The 25,230-nt window shown below is 39.7% G+C and overlaps 1 protein-coding gene across 1 annotated transcript; it reads left to right on the plus strand.

The window, feature by feature from the left end:
- Window positions 1-13,518, plus strand: BOLL (boule homolog, RNA binding protein). Its single transcript, XM_054380910.1, has 11 exons — window positions 1-18; window positions 2,626-2,769; window positions 3,026-3,117; window positions 4,982-5,036; window positions 5,680-5,785; window positions 6,097-6,224; window positions 8,259-8,330; window positions 9,225-9,272; window positions 10,867-10,989; window positions 12,292-12,363; window positions 13,489-13,518. Exons 1-11 carry the CDS (start codon window positions 1-3, stop codon window positions 13,516-13,518), a joined length of 888 nt encoding a protein of 295 aa, XP_054236885.1.
- Window positions 13,519-25,230: the final 11,712 nt, after the last annotated feature.

Below are 25,230 nucleotides of genomic sequence, written 5' to 3' on the forward strand. Positions count from 1 at the left end.
ATGGAGCCCGATGGTGCGGTGAGGAGTCTGGCGGGTGCCGAGGCCGCTTCCCGGGGGCCTGGGGGCCGCTCTGGCGAGAGGGCAGGGAGCGGCGCGGGGCGGGGAAGCGTAGCCTTCCCGCCAAAGGGTCCCTCTCTGGCGGCGTCGCTTGCGGCCCTATCCCCGCGGCCTTGGGGTGCCGCCATTTTCTCGGGGCTGCCTTCGCCCTCTGGTAAAGAGCTCCCCTGCCTCGGGGGTGCTGCGGGACAGATACCTGGGGAAGGGTGCTGTCTGGTTTCTGAACTTGCAGAATGGATAAGAACTGTAATAACGGAAGCTGTCCGGAGGATTAATGTGGGATTTAGGCCTTTGTAGCGTTTGATGGTCTGATTGTGGATCCATTCAATATAAAAGTGAAAATATATCAATCCTCATAAAAAGCAGTTGTCAAAGACGCTACATAACTAAAAATATTGACGAATATACTTATCTGTACAGTGCTTGGAGTTGATTGGAGTGTGAGTTAAAAATCCTGTGGGAACACCTGGTTAGGCAAGTGACATGCTGTTAGCACTTCAGAGGTAATTCTTCTAATACTGTTTTTTAGTGCCACATTGGTTTTAAGGAGAGGAATGGGAATACAGCATATAAGGTTTTCAAATTCGTTGGGATTTACTGTATTGTGAGTTAACAAGTGATGTGTTCAGTTTGCCATTTCACAGAATCACAGAGTTGTCAGGGTTGGAGGGGACCCCAAGGATCATTTAGTTCCAGCCCCTCTGTCATGGGCAGGGATGGCCTCCCCTAAGTTTGTGAGGTTTGGTTTGTTTGTTTGGGGTTTGGTTTGTTTTTTTGGGGTTGGTTTGTTTGTTTTTTTTAATAAAAGCGCTCTTAAAACTTGTATGGAGAAAATGAAATGCAAGGTCTTTGAGGTAGGGAATATGTTTTGGCTGTGTTGTTAAGTGTTTATTTTTACTTCATAGTGAAACACAGATATTTTAGTGCTGTATGCAATTGTTAAACGATTATAGAAGTAGAATATTGTGCTTGGTGTCTGAGATGAAGAAAGTGCCATGTTTCCTCATCCTTCAAAAGTTGTTCTTGGCAGAAGACATTCCTCCTTCTAAAGCCTGTGGGACTTGCATTGATTGCGATTTTTCATTGCCTGCAGGCATTAGGTTGGGGTTTTTTTCAGGTTGGGCATTACCCTACATTAGTCTTCCCAGTAGGAGGAATGCATCCTGTCTTTTTCAATAGATCAAGACTTGGGTTTATCCTTTGCCTTAGATGTGTCTGTTTTATGAAATTTGGAACTGTCAGCCTTCATTATTTTTGTGTGCGTTTTCCCAAAGCGATGTGGTTTGGTTTTATCCAAGAATGCTTAAAGGCAGAAATAAGAAAATCCTGCTCTGTGAGTAAAAATTGGGAAATAAACTAGACAGTGTTAATGAGAGGGGAATTCTGTCAGGAGAACTGTTTAAGGCCACTTCATTTTCTCCTCCAGTTTTTGAAAGGCTAACAGGTATTGATACCAGAAGAAGCAGAACTACTCCATAATAAATTATGTAACTTTCTGTATTCAAAATATCCTTGTGTGTGGTTTTTTCGTTCTCACTACAAGTTTCAAAGGTTGCAAAATAGTAAGAAAAAACAAACTTCTCTTAACCCTTTCAAAGGAAAAGTTGGAGGCTGAGACCATTAGATTGACTGCCTCTAGTTTTTACCACTCTGTTTCACTATTGTCGTCTGTGGTAGCTGCTTGTCTTTCAGTTTGTACCCCTTCCTTAGGGCACTGTAGCCCAGGATTGGTTTTGGTAACCATTAGTTAATGCAGAGAAAGAAACGTGCAGCAAACATGGTCTTGAAGCCTTTACTGCAGTGCTGTGTGGCTGCTTTAAAGCTGCTCTCTCAAAGTGAGTGCTGGCAGTGTAAAGTAATATTAATTTTTTCTGAATAGGATTTCCAATGAAATACAGTTTTACATTATTTCACAACTCACAGATGTAAGCATGGTGTTAAGTGAAAACATCAGGCAGACACCAAAAAATGGTTCCATGCAGTTTCCACTGTACTGTGTTCCTTTACATGAGCAAGAGCTTTGGTGGTCTTTCTGCAAAGAAAATTCCTGTGTGGATCACTCTTGTACCGTGTTTGTGGGCCTGGAGTGTGTTGAATTAACAAGTGCTGTTCTCATCAGTTGTCATGGGATTGATTTTTTTTTTTTTAATTTTTTTTTTTTTTTTTTTAATGGGGTGGAATTGTGAGTGTTTGGCACTTGGAAAATCAACCAGAAGCTGTTGCAGTGAGCAGAGCTTTGTAGATGTGTAAGAGCACAGATTGAATTGAAAAGGCCCTTTATATATAAGCTTAAACTAAGGGGCATTTAATAGTTGTAAATTAATCTCTGAAATTAGAATTAATTAGAATTAGATTTGTGCAGCAGAAAAGATACCGAAAGTCAAACTTCAGGCTGTAATGTAGTCATTAAATTGCTGAACTGCTTAAAACTAAGATTGCTTAAATGCTTTGAGTTGCATTCTGAATAAAATCTGATTAATGTTGTTCAGCATTTGCTGTGCCTCCCCAAAAAAAATTAGGTTTTTTTTTGTTTTTACCTTATAGCTCATAATGTTTTCTTTCAATCAGCAGGCCACAAATCAGCTGCCAATAGAATCTTTGTCTTCATGCCTCAATACTATGTCACCAGTGCCACTAAACAATCTCACCAGTGCTCCGGTGTTCGGAACAGTTACTCCAAATCGCATCTTTGTAGGAGGAATTGATTTGAAGGTATTTGCTCCCACCTTTATCTTTACCACTGAATGTCTAGCCTTATAAAAATCAGTAGGAAAAAATGTGGGACAATTGTGTTTGTGTAGGTGGTGCCCTTCACTCTTACTATCCAAGGTCATAATTAGTTTATAGCAACCTCAAGAGTTTATCCAGAGTTATACTGTTTAAAATTCATATGGTAAATACTCACTGAATAACTATGCAGACCAACTGGTGTTTTTCTTTTTCTTCCCCTCTTTGTTTACTGTACTAGACTAATGAAAATGATCTGAGGACGTTTTTTACCCAGTATGGAAGTGTGAAAGAAGTGAAGATAGTAAATGACAGAACTGGAGTATCAAAGGGGTTGGTATAGTAGAATAAGCGTGTCATGGAACTTGAAAATGCAGCAGAAAGCTGACTGACTATAGTAAATTTGATTGTAGTTTTAATAGTTTGGAATGTTACTCATTTTATGTCATTGAGTCCAGTGTTTTTCAGGTATGCAAAAAATCTCTTCTTGCCTTCAACATCTACAGTGAAACGCCTTTGTCATTTGCAGAACTGTAAAACTATATAGTCATACTTTATAAGATGGTGTGTGCAACTCAAAATCAATAGTTCTTTCAGGTTATTACAATAATTTAAATAGATAATCCTAAAAAGGTAATTTGGTTATTAAACATATCTATTTCTACTGCTGAAAGCCAGTGTGGAAAGGAGTCTTAAGAGTGAAGGAAGAGGTGAGATACACCTGATTGTGTTGGGTGCTTGACAATAACTGGAGTGGTGTGAAGTTGTGGAACAAGAACACAGCAGTCAAATATGATGATGAGACAAGATTGTAGAAGAGGGATTGGGGGTCAGCAACAAGTGCCAAGGAACAAATCTCAAGAAAGCTTAAGAGCAGTAAGGTTAATGCTAGAATCCAAAGGAGGTTGGAGAAAATAAGGGACCTGTGCTTTTACTGAATTCCAAGAAATGCCTGAGACTTGTAGTTTGTGTAAGACAGTAACCCCAGAATACCTAGTTGCTGTGCAGTTGTGATGGCCAACATATCACAGTAGATATGCTGGAACACTATTACTTGCAGTGATGTTGGGATCCCTGTTGAAATCCAAGCAAAGGCTTCACTGCTTCTCCTCAAGTCATTTAAAAATCTTACATGTTGTATGAATGATTATGTTTACTAGTTTATTAATAACTATGGAAAACAGTCTGTAGGTAAGGTCCCAAGCTAGGAGAAGAGTTTCTGTGTTCTTGCAACTTCAAGGTGTTTCCAAATTCATGTAGCATGGGTTTAAATCAATAGATGGTCAGAGACTTACTGGACCTTTGTACTCAGTAAGCATGGAAGTGCTCAGAAAAAACGGGTGTTGTGCTGCAAGCTTTGATCTGCTGCTTTGACTGACGGATGCTTTCTTAGGATCTTCTGAAATGTGCAAGCAAAATGGCTAAGAGATTTGTTGAAATTCAGAAAGCTGTTTTGGAGATGGGAGAGGCTCAGGTTTGGGTTTTTTTACATGTGTTGTAGTACAGACTTTAATTGTAAAATCAGACAATTTTGCCACATCCAATGGCCTATATTTCTAGGAATGAGTTGAGGGGTTTTGGTATAGCATAAGTTCTGCACAGAAAGATTTGCTGCAGCAGTTGGAAGAGCTGTGGTGTAAGACAGTGTTATGAAGCATGAGAGTGCTTCAGTGTTGGTTGCCACAGAGCTCATCTAATGCTAGTCATGTCAAGAATAAATTAGAAATAAACACTACTGCTTTTTTTTTTTGAGATCTCAGTATAATGAGTAGCGCTTGTGAATGTTCCACGCTTCCACAGTTGTTGCTGAAGTAGGTGGGAGCTGTGCTAGGAAGTATGGCATAATAAATAACATTTTCTGTGTCTGAACTTGGGCATCCATGAGTGAGAAGTTCAAAATCATTTCATAGAAAGGAAGGAACTAAAAACTTGCACTGAGTAGCAAGGACAATAGAGTACAGCATTGCATTCTACATGGGCTGCTCATTCGTTGTATAGAAACAGTAACGTATGACCACCTACTGAAATTTTTTGTGACGTAAGCTACAAGAAGAGTGTTAAATTAAGATTACAGTTAATGCAATCTTTATTCTACAAGTGATCTCCCCCCTTCTGCTTTGCCTTTTAATACCACTTGTACTCTATATCAAGCGATATCATGCAATGTATGTGAAGATGTTCTGTGACTTTGATTTAGGTATGGCTTTGTGACTTTTGAAACCCAAGACGATGCACAGAAGATTTTGCAGGAGGTAAATGATAATACCTGTAAAGATTATCTCCTAAATGAAATACTACTTCTCATGTTAGACACTTAAGTAGCCCTGGTTAGCTGTTTTTCTACTTCAGATGCAAGCTGGCAAACAGATCTGTTAAGTTTGGTCTGCATGGTTAAGACAGCTTAGTGGGATCAAAGACAGATTTACAGTGAAATCCGGAACTAGGGGAGTTGCCAGTTCATAGTACAGTGTGTACAGTACTGTGACATACAGTCATTACTTTCTTAGCCTATATGAGCTTTAAAGAACTATAAAGCCATCCTTCACAGTTTTTAATTTGTTTTACTAGAAAAGCTTATTAGAAGTGCTGTCTGCAGGTGCTTTTAGAAAAGTAGTAAATACATGAAGTAAACCACAAAATTAGTTTTGTCAATTATGGGTAGCAGTTGTTAGTCAAGAGGCTCTTTGAGGAATAAGTAATACTTGAAATTCCTAGAGATCAATTTTGTCTGCAAGTCTAAGGCTAGGCTGTCAAAGTTATTATCATAGCTTTGGTGGGGGCTGAGTTGTGTTGTGAATAAGAAATAGGAAAGGGTGCAGCCTATGCCTACTTCTCATTTTCTTTCTTGGGTGCCTAGATGTGTGGAAAGTAATATCTTTTTTTCTTCAATTCTAGGCTAAAAAACTTAATTATAAGGATAAGAAATTGAATATTGGTCCAGCAATAAGAAAACAGAAAATACGGAGTCCTCGTATGTACTTTTACCAGCATTTGTATACTTGTCCTTGTGAATGTAAGCTTTTTGGAACCAAGATATGCCTGGTCTTGTGCTATATTATTGTTGTGTGAGAATACGTTCAGGAAGAGTTGCCTGTGCTGAGTGATTTTTGTGCAAATACCATCTTCTGCACCCCTTATTTACCCTGTCACCATCTGCTTTCATGATTTTGTGTTGAAGAGGAAACCGAGATGCCTCTAGGCACACAACTCCATGTCCTTTCCTTTTGAGGCTTTTGCTTCTCTGAAGAGCAGAAATCATCTTTTTATGACGTTTTACTTAAAAGTAAGTAAACTTTAAAATACTAATTCCAGGTTCTACTGTAATAACAGAAGCTGGTACAATGTACCTAACTACTTCAAGTGGATATCCTTACATTTACCATAATGGAATGGCTTATTTTCATACCTCTGAAGCTACTTCTTCTCCGCAGTCATGGCCAGTAAGTCATTTATTTTTGTGTGTGTGCTTTTTACGGGCAAGGATGAGTGCAGTGTTTCCAAGTTTTTGCTGCTTCCAGTTTCTTTGGCTATGCCTTGTGTTTGATCTTTAAATGGCTTCCTTTTATTAGTCTGTTTATTTTGTGTTTTTAAATACTACTGAAGTTTATTGTTCTCCTGCAGGGAACTCTTGCTTTGATGTGACCTCTTGGATAGGGTAGCTCAGAATCAGTATGGGCCAGCCCCAAGAGAAGTTTGTTTTACTGAGGTGCTTATGACCCTTGGTTGGCTCCATTTATTATTTCTCCATGAGTGGTTGTTCTTGGCTGCAAACTGTTAAACTGTAGATGAAAAGAGAACATAATACTAGATCAACAACGTAGAAGTGCAGTTGGGTTGTTCTCTGTAATTCATGTATTCCTCAATAATAGTGCTTCTTTTAGGGGGAAGATAATTCACCTTGCTTTAGAGGGCTTGGGGAACCTGGGCAGAATTTCTTTGGAAGTACAGGAAAGGGTTGTCAATCACTTCAGGGTTTTTTGGTTGGGGTTTTTTTTGGGGGGTGGTGTTTATTTTGTGTGTTTTTGTTGTTTTGGTGGAGGTTTTTTTGCAAAGGGAAGGGTTGCAAGATTGATGGGTTTTGCACAAGGCACAGGGGAGGCATCCTTGCTAATTTTGTAAAAGCAGCATTCACAGAGGCTGCACATACCTCTGTATGGGAGTGGAAGATTCATTCACCTACCGGGGAAAAACTCGATTACTAATGAGTAAAACCAAACCTTCTTCCAAAACAGAGATAAGGGCAGTAATTTTTTTTTGGCAGTATAGAATCTTTTTCTTGGTGTTTAACCTCTGTTTTAATCACTGAGCTTCTGATATGCTTGGTGTTCTAAAAGAGGCATGGGCAATGCCTCACAGTACCTGCTCACCTTCAGAGAATAAGCATAAACACCTGTTCACCTAGTTTTAAAAAGCCTTGTTGAAGCTGATACTTTGTAGTTCCAAAGAGCATAAATCCTATCTGGTTGGGGGGGGGGGGGAGGGGGGGGAAGAAAAAGCAGGTTTTATTGTGTTCCAGTACTGAACTTTTGTCCTGGTGGTCTGTCTCCCATACATGGTGTCAAACAAGCAGCGTTCAGTCTTTCTGGTTAGACATAGTGCTGCCTCTTTGGGCTTCAGATTGTTTACCTAGCCATGGTTTTTCTAATTAGGAAAGTACCAAGATGAAAAAGCTAAGGGAGGGGAAAAAACAATAAAAAAGACCTGCAAATTTGATGTTACAGAAACCATTAATCAAATTATAGATAATTCTTCATGTGTTGTGCATTTGCAACAGAGTAGATTTTGTTTTTACATTCAGTGTTTTTCACTTGGTGTGGAATGGTTTAAAATCATTTTAGAGTGGTTCCTTAAGTATTTTTAGGAATGTGGGAATTTCATGAGTTGGGAGTAGCACATGCTAGTTAATCAGACTCAGAGGTTCACAGTGCTATGTTGTCCTGTACTATGGCTGTTTATTTCCGCCCATGCTTTTCTTTCAGTGGTGTTTCTCTCACCCTAAACTGGGTCCCCACAAAACCCGGGCAGGTTTCTAGTTGGTTTAGCTCCCTAAACTGACTCACTGTCAGATCCAGATGAGTGCTGGAACTAGTGCGAGTTAGGGAGTGGGAAAGGGAATCGAACAGAACCACAGAACAACAGGGGTTGGAAAGCTGTGGAGGTAGTAGGAATACGTCAGTGCTCTGAGTGGTTGCAAAAATGTACCTATGGTCAGGGTGATGGATATGCCTTAGTGTCTAGCTAGTGATGGCCTGGTACTTTCAAGTAAATATGCCAAAGGTTTTTGTTTCATCTGTAACATAGGCCCCTATAAATAGTGGTGTTGAAGAGTCCAAGTATAAGTTAAAACTTGGTAAATCCATTTTCCAAAGGGGAGGAAAGGTGACTTAGCACTGTGGTGCTCCAGAACTGTTTTTAGTAGGAGTGACAATTGCTGACATTGCTGCATTAAGACTTGTATTTCTCTTCTTTTTAAGTCACGCTCTGTTTCCAGTTCTCCTGTGATGGTAGCCCAACCAGTGTATCAGTCTCCTACATACCATTATCAGGTATCTATTACAAAATGGGTTTCAGACCACCAGTGTGGTCTTCCAGCTGTGTGGTTATGTTGACATCGCTGTCTCAGGTCTGTTTCCTCTCAGGAAATAAATGGTTCAGAATAGTAAAAAACCATTTGAACTGCCGTAAAGGATTTAGTCACACTGGAATATAGCTTACTTTGCCTGTGTAACTATATGGTAACAATGAATATTTTCTTTGGTGTTGATGGACAGCTGGCTTAGTACCATCCTTCTATTGTGTGGGCCAAACTCCCACTCAAAGCAGGGCTAGTTACATCAGCTTTCTTAGGAGCTTTTCCCATTGGATCGTAAGTATCTCCACTGAGGGAGATTCCACACCCTTTCTGGACAGCCTCTTCCGATGGTTGACTGTTGTAAGGAGAAAAAGTCTTTTCCTACAAATAGTTAATTTTCAGTGTTCCAGATCAGTTGTACCCATGCCCACCTCCCCAACCCCCTGCCTTGATTAGGTAGCTGTAGACAGCAGTAATTATCTTCTTCCACCTTTATCCCAGTTATCTCAGCATCCTGGCATGTCTGCTGTCCAGTCCCCTGACCACCTTGATGGCCCACTATTGAATTTATGCAGTATTTCTGTGTTTCTAATGTGCATCAGAAAATAAATTGCGTTTTGTATCTCCTGTTTCCCTCCATTGGGCAAAATTCTTAAGTGCTTCAGTTTTTTAGAAGCATGGGGAATTCCCAAGTCAGAGGTTGAATGAAGTAAACACAACTATATGCCTGAATTATTTGGGTGCTTAATGAAAATAATACTCCTTTTAAATTTATAGATTTGAGAGGGTTTGATTCAGGTATGCTGGGAATTCCAGTGTGTATGCATTCTTAATCATGTCAGTAATACCTTTGTTTGTTTGAATTTAGGCACCAACGCAATGTCTTGGAAGTCAGTGGCCGTGGCCTGTTGCACAGGTAAAGAACGTTCCTATTTGCAGTGCTTTACCATTAGTTTGCATCTAGTTCCAAGGTCAATGTGCTTATCTAACAGTGAATTTCCCACCATTCACCACACTGCTGGAATAAATGAATCAAAGAATGGCTTAGATGGGTAGGCACCTCAGGCATCATCTATTCCAACCTCCCTGCCATGGGCAGGGATGCCTGTCAGCTAGGCTAGACTTGGTTGCTCAAGGCCTCATCCATCCTGGCCTTGAACACCTCCAGGGAAGGGGTATCTGCAACTTTTCATCATCACAATCTATTCCGGAGTCTCACGAGCCTGGCACTGAAGAACTTCTTTCTGAGATCCCTTCTAAACCTATTCTCCCTCAGCTTAAAAACATTTCCACTTGTCCTATCACTAGGTACCCTTGCGAAAAGTCCCTCTTCAGCCTTCCTGCAGATTCTCTTCAGGTATTGGAAGGCTGCTCCCAACAATTTCTGCACTTGTTATGTTGGGGACATCAGAACTGGATGCAGTATTCAAGCAGAGCCAAAGGGTGGACTCCTCTCTTTCCCTGCTGGCCACAGTGCTCTTGATACATCCCCTGCCCTCAAGTGAAGTCCAGCACATCACACAGCTTGGTGTCATTGGGGAAACTTGCTAAGGGTGCACTCAGTGCCACTGCCCATGTCACTGACAACTGCTGTAGTTTAGCATCACTTGCTGATGTTGCAGAAAGCATAAAATGTCATTATTGAAACATCAAATAAATCTGTTGTAAAGATACTCTCTGAAATATGGATTTTTTTTTTTTCCCCCTCTGGCAAGATTAAATTATCTAGTAAGCTCTCAGAAGCAGGTCAAAACTGCTGTGTTGTGCCTGGTAGAGATGAGTGTTAACTAGCTCATTAACTGATACTAACTGCTGTGTCACTGGAGTGTTTCCTGCAGAAGCATCTGGACACACAAGTAGGGTGAATTCAGACCCAGACTCTCGAAATAGGAGGAAGAATCAGAAACTGCTGACGTAGTAGTTTTGAAGAGACACTTTTGGTTTTGTGATCTCTTTAACACATGTGGAAATATGGAAATCTTGATATGTGAGGAGTTTGAAGAGTCTGAGGCTGAGGACTGTTAAGCTTGAACTGTACAAACTGTTAAATTACCTTAGTAACAGCCAGCATTGTCCAGTTGTGGTCAGTTCCACTCTGTCAGTCTGCTGCTTTGACATCTGCCTGCTGAATTACAGAAATATTGTAGGATTTATCCTCAAACAAAAATACCTGTTTTTTTTCTTTTCATGTAATGTTTTTGTAAGACATAATTATGCTCTATCGTATTTCTATCATCTTGAGAGTAAGCATCAATGTAATAAACTTTAGGATTTCTCTAACAGTGCTTTTCAAAATGTAAATCTGAAAAATACATGAAAGTGAGGAAAGGACATCTTTGTTTTAGCCTACAACCTGATCTTACTACTCATTTTTCCCCTCAGTTTTGTTAGGTTATCAAAGATGAATCTGACATTCTGTTTCAAAGCTTTATCTTCATTTACGTATAGCAAGATTGTACAATAAGCTTTGGTATTTATAGTGTATAACTTGTGAATCTGTTTTATTTCAGTCTCCTGTCTCTTCTTCATTGGTGTATGTGCAACCATCTGAAGTAATTTACCAGCCAATAGGAGTTCCCCAGGAAAATGGATCTATACCTCCTCCTCTCCTAGTGGAAGCTGCAGCTCCTGAGGTGTCTCTATAAAAACACTGACTTAAAATTGAAGTGTTAATCTGCAGCTGAAACAAAAGCTTTTAGTTAAGCAGAGGCGGTTCAGAGGACCCCTGTCAGTGGCTCCCTGTACTTTACGCAATGCCTATGCTGCTACTGTTAAATCATTTTGGTTGTCCTCCAGTTAGAGAATCTCTTCCTGTTTTCTAGGAGGAGGCTTTGACTCTGAAATCTGTTAGAGGGTCACAGGTCTAAGACAGCCGAATAAAGACTAATCAGTCTGTTTTGTTTGAAAATAGCACCCCGATACAATGGGACTCAGACTCCTCAGAACTCTGAGTCTATCTAAGCCATTATAACCTCCCGAAGTAATTCTTTCTCTACGTGACTAGAAGTTTGTTTCTAAATATTCTGAGAATCAGAATGAATTCGGAATAGTCAGTTGACTTGTTTTTTAATTAACTATGTGGGGTTGTTTTGCTTCTGTATCAATAGTATTGCTAATGGTTCTTAGGAGATTCTCAATGTTACAAGAAGGCCATTTCTATGAAATTGTACATTTCGAATGTGAATAGCTGGCTACAGAAAAACTTATTGTCCCATTGAAAAGGTATTGTGATTAATTGGTACTTTTTCTCTTTAATTCACTCATTAACAGGGATGCCAAAAGAAATGGTAAATTAGGACAGTAATCAAGTATCTTATAAAAATACTTGATTAGTTATATTTTATTACTGCAAGAGAAGTTTTAAGCCTTGTATTTCAAACATCTGAGGTGGAAAATCCTGGTCTACCCAAGTAATTGAATTTCCCTACAAAGGTATTGAAAAATGCAAGACTTTGGCCATTAGTTAAGGGATATGTGGGTGTAGCATGCTTTCAGTTCACAGGTACATGATTTATTGATGCTAACAGAAGCAGTGTGTGGAAGCTAAGGTGGTGTAAAATGCAAAGAAATACCTGTGCACTTGTGTGTAGTCTCTTGTAAGTGCAGTAATGCTGGAATTATATGTAAACTCTGTTTCACTCATCTAGAGATGAGTGAAAGGGATTTGTGATAAAGAAGCCAGCTACTTGTATCAAGGAAAGTATTTTTTGACACTGATTCAGGCAAACTAAACTTTGTTGCAGTAGGGATAAGAGAAATGTAAATATTGAAATGTTGATTTATTTTTTTTTTAAGAGGTATAGATAGAGCCCATAGTTGGAAGTTTTAAGGGCTAGCAATTCATCAGATTTGCAAAAACATCAGAGTATGAAACAAGCTCTTCTGCTCGTTTTTGGTATTTATTGTTTTGTTTGGTTGGGGTTTTTTTATACCAGCTGTATTCTGATCTTGGAGTTCAAGCACTTCACCAGCCTCATGCCCAGAGTGCTATGGCCATGCCTACACATGTGAGTATCAGACTGAAATAATTAAAACAGATGTGGTAGTGTTGCTGTCCTTTTCCTAGAATGGGTATATAAAGAGATGTGAGGATGGAAACATCCTTTTTACATAAACTAATAAATAAGGAAAACAGAAATATTGCAGGGAAGCAGATTTTTCTTCTCTTAAGGCTTTGTTACAGAGGCTGTAGGTGTTACTTGGGAAATGTAACTTGGGGAAGCAAAACCCATGACTCATTAGTTTAAAACTTCAGATGCAAAGCTGAGGCTGAAAAACATATTTGGAGAGAAGATGGTGAACCTCATTCAGTTCTTTGAGATGATGGTTAAAAGTCTTTGTCTCTGGATCTTTAACTCTGGATAATTAACTTGCAGCCTTAGATAAATACCTCAGGATGTAGAGATGTGGGGTTTTGGGACACACAGCACAGAAAAACCTGTGAGTGTTTCTCCTGTGCACTCTGATTTTGGGTGGCTGTTCTACAACGTGATTTTTCAGTGTCTCCTAACAAGTTGCTGGGGTTTTTAGTTCCCAGTCTAGGGCCCTTTTGCCTGAATTAAGGTTAAGGTAAAATGATGTCTAAATTAGATTTTGCCTGATATTGATGGGCTAAAGGTATCAGTAGTTGCACTTCATATTACAGCACTTAAGTCTTTTGTGAAAGACACACAGACTAAATATCAGTGAATCTAAGCCATGTTGTAGGCTTCTGCATGTCTTATTTAAATTCATTTTACATTTCTTTGAGGAGTCTTTTTTTCTGCCCAGACTGTTGTGTAGCTATCTATTAAATATCTCCGGTAGGGGGGGCTGTGACATTGTGTTGTCCCAGAATAAAATAAAATACAAGTATTGCAATTAAAAAACCCCAAACAAAACAACACATCACCAAAATCAATATGAATTTGGGAATACTAATCCCAAGTGATTTTATGTTGTTGTTAAGAAATACTTAAAATGGAATTTACTTAACAGTAAAATAGCCAGACTGGATTTTGTATTCTAACTGTATGAAACCACTTGGAAAGAAAACGGCAATAGTAGTCGCAGATTTAATCCCAAGTGCACATTTAATGTATAAGATAGAGAAACAAGCTTTTTCATCTTGAAACTTGACTTATCTTTCCTAGGGCCAAGGCCATACAAACAAGATAGTATGAAGTAAGATACAAGGCAGAGCATGCAGTAATTACACCAGCACCGTGGCTTACCTTGTATCAAAGTAATTAACTCTGATGTGATAATGTGTTAATTTACAGCAGAGTATGTGCATGGGTGGTAAAACCATTCTTGGTTACTGTGGCATAAGAAATGAGCTGCAAATTCAGACTCTTACTTACGTCTCCTAATGTAGAATTTTCTATGTTTATTCATAGCTTTAGAAGTGATTTCACACAGCCAAAGCTGGCATAACCTAGCAATTCATTCCGTTTTCCACACCACCCATTTCCTGTGTGGGTGAGAGTTTTTGTCAAAGAACTCTTGTAGTTAAAGATGAAGCCCCCCTCCCACCACCAAAAAGGTCTGACATAACCTTGGATTGGTTCCTAAGCAGATTTGTCAAGCAACTGCACAAATGCTTGTACCTACTCAGGCAGTTTGGGATAGGACAGAGGAAACAAGGCTTGTGTTACCAATGCAGATTTAACCTTGATGAAAGTGAGTGTGAAATTGTTAATCCTGTCCCTTCCTTCACTATACTGCTCATTCTTCTAGTTTTCTCACAACTCTTGTTACCCATAATTGAAACTGTTCAGGTCTCAAGCAGATTCACAGGTAGAGTTACTGAATTACAATAATTTTCTGCATTGCAAGATGTCAAATAGGTTTTGACAGGTTTTAATTTTCATTTAGTTTTGATCAGTAGCTTTGGAATACAATTCTTCCTTTTTCACATTTCACTTGAAGTTTTGAACTATTCCATGTGTAATGAAGATGATCAGCCTGTGTTCTGTCACTGTGGCTGACCACTCAGTGAGTGGAGAAAAGACCGAATGTTGACAGCAGACTGTGTTAAGCAAGTGGTTGTGGCATTACCACCTGCTTTCCAGCTGCATGAATCTGCTGCCTGCTGGGTGTAGTCTTGTTAAAATAGCCCAATATCTGCAGTATATCTACACTACTTGCAAATTGCCAAGTAGTGGCCATGATGAGCAGATGCCTGAAGTAATGACCCTGCCTTGAAGGTAATCTGCAACTTGCCTCCAGCACTTTAGGAAGTGCATTAGAAATAAACATAGGCTTAGCACTAGGAGCTGTAACTCAGATGGTGAGAGTGGGATGGGTACAGCCAGTATCCAGATATTTTTGGCAGTTGTAGACTTCTTACAGCTTTCAAATGCAGCTTGAAAGAGCATGCATTGCAGTCATAATTCAGTGAGGTCACAAGGGTTGAGCAAACAGAAGTGCAGAAATCTTTATTGCAGAAGAAAATCACAGATTTCATAGCTAGTGGTTCTGTTGTTGTGGACACATAGAAAGAATTTGGTACATAAACATATAAACCATGTAGCAGTTAACCAAGGAAGCTTCAGTTCTGGCAATTCTCATTTATGTTTCTGTATTCTACCACTTAACTAGCGTTTTGTTGATGTGACTTTGAGGTATAAAATTTGTAATAGCTTTAAATGAAAATTAGAAGAAAACTTTCCCCAACTTCTAACTACAGCTCATTGTTTTTTAGATCCAAATTTGCATCTTAAGAGCAGGTTTAACTCAGATACTGATTCCCTCCCCTTAATCATGTGTTGCTATTGAACTAATATCCTTCATGTCTACTTGAAGATGTTTTCTTTGGGGGATTATAGCATGTATTGTTCAGGAGTATGAGAGGTGATTCCATATCTGGACAAATGCATAAGGTTGATGTTCGTTTTCAAAGGCTGCTGGGTGATGCTTTTTTAGGGATTCAGAAACTTCTTTTCGTTTCTACTGGTTCTGCTGTTTCAGTTCCAGGAGGTATTCTCTTTATTTAAGCTTGGGCGTTTAGTTTCAAAAAGAATAAAATAAAAGAAAAAAATGGGGGGGAAGGGGAGGAAAAAAGTACGGAGAAGGGGAATTAAAACAAACCAAACAATGTTGCCTAGTAATCTTCACTGATGTCCCCACAACAGAGCAGTTTTATTTGACAAAATGACAGTCTTCCTTAATCCAGTTTTTGGAACCTAAAGGCACTATACAGAACTGTATAGTACTTCTTTTAAGCTTACTCCTTCTTCAGAAAGTGGTCTGGAAAGGCTTGATGCTTGCTTTTTTTTTTTTTTTTTTCTGAAAACCTCATTAACTGAGTTTCCTAACAACAAGAACTTATCAGTGATGGAAAAATGTATAATGGTTTCCAGAATTTCTGCACGTTTGGTTTGTGTCACTGCTCTGTTCTTCACAATATTTTTTATGATAGCTTTAAAATGCATTTTTCTACTTAAGAAAATGCTGTTTAGACATTTCAGATTGTTTTTGCTTGAGCATTTGCACTCTGCATTATATTGGCAGTAATTATATTGAAAAGGAGGAGGAGAATCTTCCTGTGTCAAATCAATTTAGGGTATTTGTAATTCTGAGTGTATGCATTCAGATCATAATGGTGCATGACAACCCCTTGGCCTTTTGGTAGGGAAGGTTCTGTAAATTTAACTGAACTTGGAGCACTCCATTTCTCCCTCTTGTTAAAAGTGATAAAGGAAAACTTGTGTTCTATGTATGTAATAGACAAATATACATGACTTTATCTACACATGCATGTACAGGTATATACATTTTTTTATAAGAGGAAGTCTTGGTGTTGTCACTTTTGGGTAAGTACAGTAATTTTATTCTAGTACTGTGTGCTATTGTACTACATTCCATCTGGAACAAAACCAAATTAAACCTTACAACGTTTTCTCTACAGGTAAGTATTTTATTCGTTTATCCAGGCAGTGAGACTGAGGGAGAGTAAATAACTGTTTTGTTGAAAGTTACCTTAGTCTCAGAAATGTAACTTGTAGTTATCTTGATATATGTAAACAGAGAGGAGGCTGGTCATGAGCTGTAGCAGTCTGTTGCCTCTCAGAGGGGTACTTGAAACTCTAGCAAAACCACATTTGTTAATGTTAATTTTACTAGCATCAAAAGGTGCAGATGACATGCTTTGTCTTGTGTTTCATTCTGTGTTCTCTTTACAGTCTCCTCTTTCTACTCTGATAGTTTGTTCTTATTCTAATGTAGGGGGTGTTTTTCCTTTGCTTCCTCTGATCTGTGTTCTCTCTCTATTTACTTGACAGACACTATGGAGCGTTCACTACTAAGCCATTTGGGCAGCTCTAGTCTTCCCAGTACTGATTTTCTTGTCCAGTTCTTTGTGTACCTGAGATCCATCATCAACATACCAGCCAGCAGCTGCCTGGTGGGAACCTTGGGGTCAGTTGTTCCATTGCAATGCTTCTTATTTACAAATGGGTAAATAATAGAACATTCTTAAGTAGAATTTAGTGTAGTCTGCAGTATTCCTTAGCTGCTTTCTGTATTTTGGGAATTTCTTAACGATTATCTTGCGTAAAACAAACTTTATATGATCTGCATCGTTCATTCCTGGGGTGGTAACGTATGTGTGTAGTCCATCATTTTCTTTCCAGTTCTAGCCCAAGTTCTGTGTGCTTTGATTATATTCTTTCAGGGAAGGAAATTTTCATTACTCCAGTGTATGATTTTTTTTTTTTAATCTTCCGAAAATTGTTTCAATTCCTTCATTGACAACTAAACTTTCTTCCCTTTTCTGCCTATTTTGTGTGATTAAGTAGTTTGTGTTCATGGAATTACACTTTGGCAGGTACTCAGACGTGCTTTTACTGTGAAAAAGGTGCTGCTTTTAGTTGCTTATGTTTCAAAAGTAGAAAAGTAGAAAGGAAGAATAAGTGTTTTGTACATATTAAAATTTGTTTGTTTCATAGCCTTTGAACATCACAGTGATTTGTAGCTGGGGCTTGCTATTTAGTGTGTGATTTGTCTGTGTGATTTCTTAGAATGGTCTGGTTTGGAAGGGACCTCCAAAGGTCATCTAGTTCAACCCCCTCTGCAGCAATCAGGGGCATCCTCAATTAGATCAGGCTGCCCAGATGAGTTTGCCACTGAGAAATGTAGCATAGTTTGTCTCTGTTGAGACCAGGCAGTAGAGAAAACGTTTGGGTCCTCTGTAGTCTACCAGGCATCAAAGCTAGAGACATAACTGGATTGGGCCTAAAGTGCTGTAAGGCTGATGTGAAGGAAGCCCAAGTCGGCAGAGAGGCTGGTACTAGATGGCCACGGAAGCTAGAGGTGTGGGAAGGCAACACAGTGTGATGTGGAGGTAGAAGGTGATGGAGAGAAAGTTGAGGTCTTGAGGTTAAAGTGGGTTGAATAACTTTGTAGGCATGCAGGAACTCCATACAACTGGTTGTATTGGAACTGGCAGAGCCAGAAGGGAGGGTGAAAAGATGACTAAGTTTAACAAAACAAAATCAATCAGTGATTAAAAGGCTTGAGCTAAGATGAGATTAGAAACAAAAGTAGTTTGAGTCTGGCATGCAGCATAGTAGGAAGGGGAAGGAAGGACTCAAATGGGTGAAGTAAGGAGAATAAAAGAGATGGGAGTCCCAAAAATGAGGTGCAGAGCATCTGAGATACAAAGGCAGACTGTCAAAGAACTTGATTTTTGGAAGAACAAACAGAATAGCACAAGTATTTGAGAAACCATTCCTGAAAACATTCCAAAACTAGGACTTAATGACAGCCCTGTTTTCACCCTCTTACCATGCTTCTGTCAGCAGCTTGTGGTGCCCACTAGCAAATGGCTTAATTGTAGTCCAGTGTCTGTTTGTTAGTTTGCAAATAAGACAGCTCAAGTTTTATAAGTCTGAGGTTTCGATACTAAGAAAAAAATGATGGGAGCATTATTACAAGTCCCCACTGCATTGCATTGCTTGAATGCACAAGGAAAAAATGAGCTAAATACTTTGTAACATACTATAAACATATTTCCTAAGTCCAATTAGAAAGGGGATACAATTGCCTTAATGACCTGGCATAGTTTTGGTTATATGATCAATGAACAAAACTTGATTGCTGTTTTAAAGTAGATTCTGAACTTGTTCCAACCTTCCTCACTTATAAATGAAGGTATTTCATGGCACTATTGCCTTCATCGAGGTACATAATGGAATCTGTTTTGCCTTTGGGAGCTAAGTCTGTCCAGCTGGTGCAGTATCAACTGTAACTTTTAATTGAATGATTATTAATGAGGAGAGACTGAGGGAGCTGGGGCTCTTTAGCTTGGAGAGGAAGAGACTGAGGGGTGACCTCATTCATGTTTATAAAGATATGAAGGGTGAGTGCCAAGAGGACAGAGCCAGGCTCTGCTCAGTGATGCCCGATGATAGGACAAGGGGCAATGGGTGGAAGTTGAGGCAGAGGAAGTTGCATGGAAACATGAAGAAAAACTTTTTCACTGTGAGGGTGATGGAACACTGGAACAGGCTGCCTAGAGAGGTTGTGGAGTCTCTCTCTCTGGAGATAGTCAAGACCTGCCTGGATGAGTGTCTGTGTGATCTGGTATAGGTGATCCTGCTCTGGCAGGGGGGTTGGACTGGATGATCTTTGGAGGTTCCTTCCAGCCACTAGCATTCTGTGGTTCTGTAATGTAGTAAATAGGGCACACGTTGGAACAGAAGAAACAACACAGCATTTTCTTGCCCTCTGTAGGAATCGAGGTGGCATGCTGTGAGGAAAAAAACTTTTCCTGTCTGTGAGTCTGAAACCTCAATATACATGAAGCCCTGAATTTCGTCCTAGAAGAGATGACAGAATAGAAGACAGTTCTTACATCACCAGCTTCTGCAAATTCTGTAAAACAGCTTTTTAACTCTACTTTGACATGCCTATGGAATGGAGGATAGGTTCTTTCTAACTTATTTGCCTGAAACTGCTGCAGTTGAAATGCCCCTCCTTCTGTAAAGTAATGAAATGTTGTAGTTTGGACAGGCAAAACCACATGAAACCATTATTTTATCCTGTTTTTCCTTAATAAAAGTACTGTTAAAAGTGATGATTTCTGATACACACCTATTGCATAAACTTTGGTTACTGGTGTAGATTGAAAACCAGCATAATACTGCTACTAAAGGGAAGAATTCGCCTTAATTTCTGCTTACGCAAACTGTTAGTTCTGAAGTAAAAGATCTTTTCCCACATCCTAACAGCATTTATGTGCTGTCAGTTAAAAGCTGGTCATTTAAATCTGTATGTTTTGTTTCAACTGCAAAGAACCCTAAGTTGTTTGCAGCCAGTACTCTTTCATAAGGTGTTTTACTTACAGGTCATTTTACTGCTAGGGAATAGTAACTTTTTTTTAATAAAGTAGTGGTTCAGAATTTTATATGAAGCTGATAATTTTCTTGCGTATGGTAACAATAAATCTGAGGTTGTGGTATGTCTTTTAGCTCTACAAAAAAGCAAGAACTTTTTACCCTCACAAGACCATTGAAAACTTCCTGTTTTGACTTACCCCTGAGGGGTAGTAGTATCCCATGTTGAGATGAGGTGCTACTTTCTCCTCAACTGCAGGGAGAAAATGTTCTTTATCCTTGCTTCTCTTCCCTTCTCCCCTGAAATTCTCTGCTCTGAAAGTCAGAGTCACATTCCTCAAAGGTTAAAATCCAGCCTCTGTAGTTAATAGGAGTGTAAGTTATGGCATATTGCTTATGTAGCACTGAGCTCTTTTCTGTAAGTAAATCAGTGCTTGAGCTTTTTCTGTTTTATCTACTATGTAGCCTTTTGGTGGGGGGGTTGGTAGTGGTCTTTTTGCATGTGTTGATTTTTTTTTTCCTTGTAATCACTTAGGTGTCCTATAGTGTGCTCAGTGTAGTCAGCAAATAATCCATGTACCATATGTAAATATATTTAAAGTCAAAAGTATTCTTTCATGTTGTGCCAGAAGAGAGGTAGAGTCTGGTTCTGCTTTTGTGCTTTTGCCAAACTTGTGAAAAGAGATGCCATGTACTATGTCTTGGTTATAAGTTTTTCTCAAGTGACTTCCCACCTTTTATTAAGTAAAATAATCTACTCAACTATAATTTAATAATTCGGGCTGTGGCCTGTGAACAATCCTTGTGAGTTGCTTGTCAGATTTATGTATCAGCAAACAATGCTCTGGCTTCTACCCTCCAGAACTGAGAGATTTGGGGTTGTTGTTGTTTTCTGCTGAGCTGACTCTTAGAGTATTGCTAGCAGCTGTTGCCTCTTTTATATTTAAATGGGAAGATGTTAGTTTTAACACTGGATAAAAACCTGGAGACAGAAAAGGTACTGAAGTGTTTACTGTTTTTTGATCTGTTTGATCAAGGCCTGTTTTTCTTGCATTAGGTAGACTTCTGCACCAACACTTTGTTCCTGCTGTTTCTGATCTTAAGCACCAGAAATCCATTCATGATCTTTGAAAAACTGGTTACCTTTTTCATATGAAATTGGCTGCTCTTTCTATCCTGAAAGCAGTTTTTCAAAATAGCTAATGTGAAGTCACTGAGCAAACTGCATTCCAGCAGAAGCTGAGCCGAAACCAGCAGAATGCATGGCTCTCTTGAAATGTTTTTTCTCTGTTTAACATAGTTCTCAAGTGTGAGTTGTATGGTTGTAAAATAGTGTTTTACAGTAAAAATTGCAGTAAAGTAGGTTTGGGCTCTGTAATGTTGAAGTACTACAGTCATTTCAGTTCACTTGGTATAAAAGTCTGTGTTCTCTAAGTAAAAACTTGTTAAATCACTCTAAGGATCCAAAGTATGCCAGTGTCTTGATACATGCTGGGGGATTTCAACCACCCTGACAGCTGCTGGAAAAGTATCACAGTGAGTTATAGGCAATCCAGGAGACTTCTGTAGTGCCTTTAACTTCTGAAGGCGGGTAATAGACAGCCCTCCCCAAGAAGATGCAATACTGGATCTGATGGTTGCCGGAAGAGGTGAGCTTGTCAAGGGATGTCAAGATTGAAGGCAGCCTGGGTAGCAGTGATTGTGAGTGGTGGAGTTCAGAGTCCTAAAGGATACAAGTTGGACAGGGAGTATAGTCAGGACCCTGAATATTAAGAAAGGAAACTTCCAGCTCTTCAGGGAGTTAGTCAGTAGGACTCCTTGGGAAGCTCTTTTCAGGGACAAGGGAGCAGAATGGAGCTGTTAGATCTTTAAGGATGCTTTCCATGGAGTGCAAGAGTTCTCAGTCCTCGGGTTAAGAAATCAGACAAGGAGGGGGAGGGACTGGCATGGCAGAGTTGAGACCTGCTGGTCAAACTGAAGGCAGGGAGGAACTGCACAGGCAAGTCAAGCAGGGACAAGTATCTTGGGAAGAGTATAGGGATGATGCCTGGTTGCGTAGGGAGGTTCTGCACCTGGGCTGGGGCCATCCTCCTCATCCCAGGCTGGGGAATGATGTGATAGAGAGCAGCCCTTTGGGAAAGGACTGGGGAGTACTGGTGGGTGAAATGCTGGACATGAGCCTTCAATGGATACTTGCAGCCCAGAATGACAATTGTATCCTGGGCTGCATTAGGAGAAGCTTCACCAGGAGACTGAGAGGTGATTCTACCACTGTGCTCTAGTGAGACATTACCTGGAGTACTGTGTTCAGCTCTGGGGCCCTCAACACAAGAAGGACATGGACCTGATGGTGAGGAGGGCCATAAAAGAATGGTCAGGGGACTGGAGCACCTCTCCTATGAGGATGGGCTGAGAGAACTGTGACTGCTCAGCATGGGGAAAGCTCCAGGGAGACCTTGTAGAGGCCTTCTAGTACTTGAAGAGGGCCTTACAAGAAAGCTGAGGAGGGACAGTTTTGCAATGGTTTTAAACTAGAGAAGGGTACACTTAGACTGGATGTTAGGAAGAAGCTCTCTACTATGAGGGTGGTGGAACACTGGAACAGGTTGCCCAGAGAGGTGATGGGAGACCCTGTCCCTGGAGAAATTTAAGGTCAGGCTTGGTGGGTCTGAGAGCAACCTGATCTAGTTTAGCATGTCCTGGCTGATTGCAGGGGGGTTGGACTAGATGACCTGTAAAGATCCCTTCTCACCGCAGTTCATTTTATGATTGTCTGTGCAATCCTGTGTGCAGATCCTTGCAAGTTGTTAGGCAGAAAATCCACACAAACACTGTAGCTCAGATTTTTAACAATATTTAATAATGTAATTAAAATACAATGGGGTAGGGTAGGTCTTATAAGGTGATCTTTTTGAGTCACAAAGAATTTAAAGGTGTCTTGAAACTGGAATTTCAGAGCCTAGCATGGTTGTTTTGTACCTTGGTAAGTGGAGCTGCAGCCTGCTGAGTGTGCATTTTAAAGGTCAGCAAAATACTGTTCATAGTATTTCTAGGTTCCCATCAGATCAGCTAGAACATCCAGTTTGTCTGGGATGTGTGTTGGAGTTGATTACCTGGCTCTGTTGATACTGTATTGCAGATTATGGAATCACAGAATGCATTGGGTTGGAAGGGACCTTAAAGGCAGGGGCACCTTCTATTAGTCCAGGTTGCTCAAGGCCTCATCCATCTTGGCCTTGAACACCTCCAGGCAGGAGGCATTCCCCAACCTCCCTGGGCAACCTGTTGCAGTGCCTCACCACTCACACTGTAAAGGATTTTGTCTAAATCTCCCCTCTTCGAGTTTAAAGCCATTGCCCCTTTATCCTATGGCTACAAGCCCTTGACAGAGATGATTCAGTTACCTCAGTCTTGATAACCAAGATGTGAATGTGCACAGCTAAAAGCTTTCTCTCTACATCTCCCTTTAGAGACCTGTTAGCAGTTTTATATATAAGAAGCTCTTTTTGTCGAAATTGCTTGTAATTCAGCAAGAAGTTTGTGTAATCTAACTTCTAATAACGTTTGGGATTAGGAACTCAAGGTTTAGTTCAGGTTGGTTCCTCTCTACCATTTGGTTTGTACCTTTAATTGTTGTATTGAGGAGTAGTTGCAGTATGGGGTTCGGAAAATCATTCTACTGGAAAAAAAAAAAGCTAAGTGTCAGGCTTACTTTAGCTCTAGTTCTTGGGATCAGGATGTGAGCAATCTTCTTTGCAGAAGATTTTAAATAGAGTTTTCTTTTTTTTCATTATCCTGTCCCAAGCAAAAATTTTACATTTGGTTTGAGTCATGAAACAAAGGAAAAGAGCCTAAAAAAGGAGTTTAGAGAGGAACTGTGTTGCAAAAAAAAAAAAAAGTAAGTTGTGAAAGTGATGCAATTTGAGGTGATGACTATTTAGTTTTTTGGGTTTAATGTGTTGGCTTTGAAGCCTGCAGATAGCCTCAGGTTCTGCAGAAATCTAACTCGTGCTCTGTGTTTATTTGCCTCTTTATCTTATGAATATGTCTGGCTTCAGTTAACAATGATCTGTGTCAGTGATGACTGATCTGTAGCTGAAAATAATGTTATTTTTCTTTTTTTTAGATGGTGCTTCTGTCTGCCTTTGTAACCTGCAAACATGGGTGGTTTTCACCCCAAGCAGGAAACATGTTTAGTCCCAAGTATTATTTAATGGTTTTGACTTTATCAGAGAAACTGTGTTACCTCTCATGAGTTTTGTTAGTTGAGTCAGTTTTGGCTCTTGTGAAATCTTTATAAATAGCAATTTATTCTTTAGGTAATTGTACAGTTCATGGTATTTGCATTTCTAATTCTCACTAGTCTTTAACCTCAACAATAGGAATGGATCTTTAAAGGCTTTGCAACTTGAATTAGTCAATTTATTCCAGGTAAGCTCATCAGTTAAAATATTTTGACTCAATAACCCTCTCACAGGTGCTTTCTTTTGTTTGTTGTTCCAATGGTCACCTAACAGGCTGGAAAGCATGAGATGTTCTCTTCTCAAAGTCTTCAGCTAATTCTAAATCATGTGATTGTGCCCAAGTTATTTGTCATGACTAATGTTGCTTCTTAGTCCTTATATCATTCTTGATATCTTCTAAAATTTAAGCTGTAATAATGGGGGGTGGTGGTGAGGGGAGGTGTTGCAGCTTTTTTAAGTCAGTGTAGCATTTAAACAGTGTGATTCCTCCTGCTTTTAATGTCCTAGGCCATATCATAATCAGACAGGTGTCTCTAAGGAAAGATTTTTCTGTGGATCCTGGTGGAGCTGGAGCTGACACTCTTTAAGTGCTGATTCAGCAGCCTATGATCTTTCTTGGGTTTTGGTATCCATTAAAAAATAAATACTTAGAAGTAATGTCCCTGACTTATCTCTAGCTTTTATTTTGATATAGTACATACACAGACAAGGAAAATCTATTGTGGTTTTACTGCTTTCATAATTTTTTTGGTGCTTTATGACTTTAATCAACAGGAGGCTCAGGTGGCTTGAACACACTACTGTCAGGTACTATTTTCTACTCTTTATATTTTAAGATACTGGGAGAGGCTAAGCTTAAACTGTGTTAATTAATTGATTATTCAGATCATACTTAGTTTTGGAGGAGACATTCCTCTAACTAGGCTGAGTTACGTGGGGGTTTTTAGCCTGGAAAATAGAAGACTGAGAGGGGATTTCACCATTATTTAGAAATACTTAAAGAGTGAGTGGCAGGAGGATAGGACCAGTCTTTTTTCAGTGGTGCCCAGTGACAGAACGAGGTAATGGGCGCAGGCTTGAACACAGAACACTACATCTAAACATGAGAAGGAGCTTGTTCGTCTTGAGGGTCGTGGAGCACTGAACTAGGCTGCCTGGGGAGGTGGTGGAGTCTGCATCTCTGGAGTCATTCCAAACCTGCCTGGGCACTGTCCTGTGCACCCTGCTCTAGGTGAACCTGCTCTGACAGGAGGGATGGACTCAGTCTCCAGAGGTCCCTTTCAACTCGTACCATTCTGTAGCTTTGGGATCA

Source organism: Indicator indicator, chromosome 5, assembly GCF_027791375.1.
Source record: "Indicator indicator isolate 239-I01 chromosome 5, UM_Iind_1.1, whole genome shotgun sequence".
NCBI lineage: Eukaryota > Metazoa > Chordata > Aves > Piciformes > Indicatoridae > Indicator > Indicator indicator.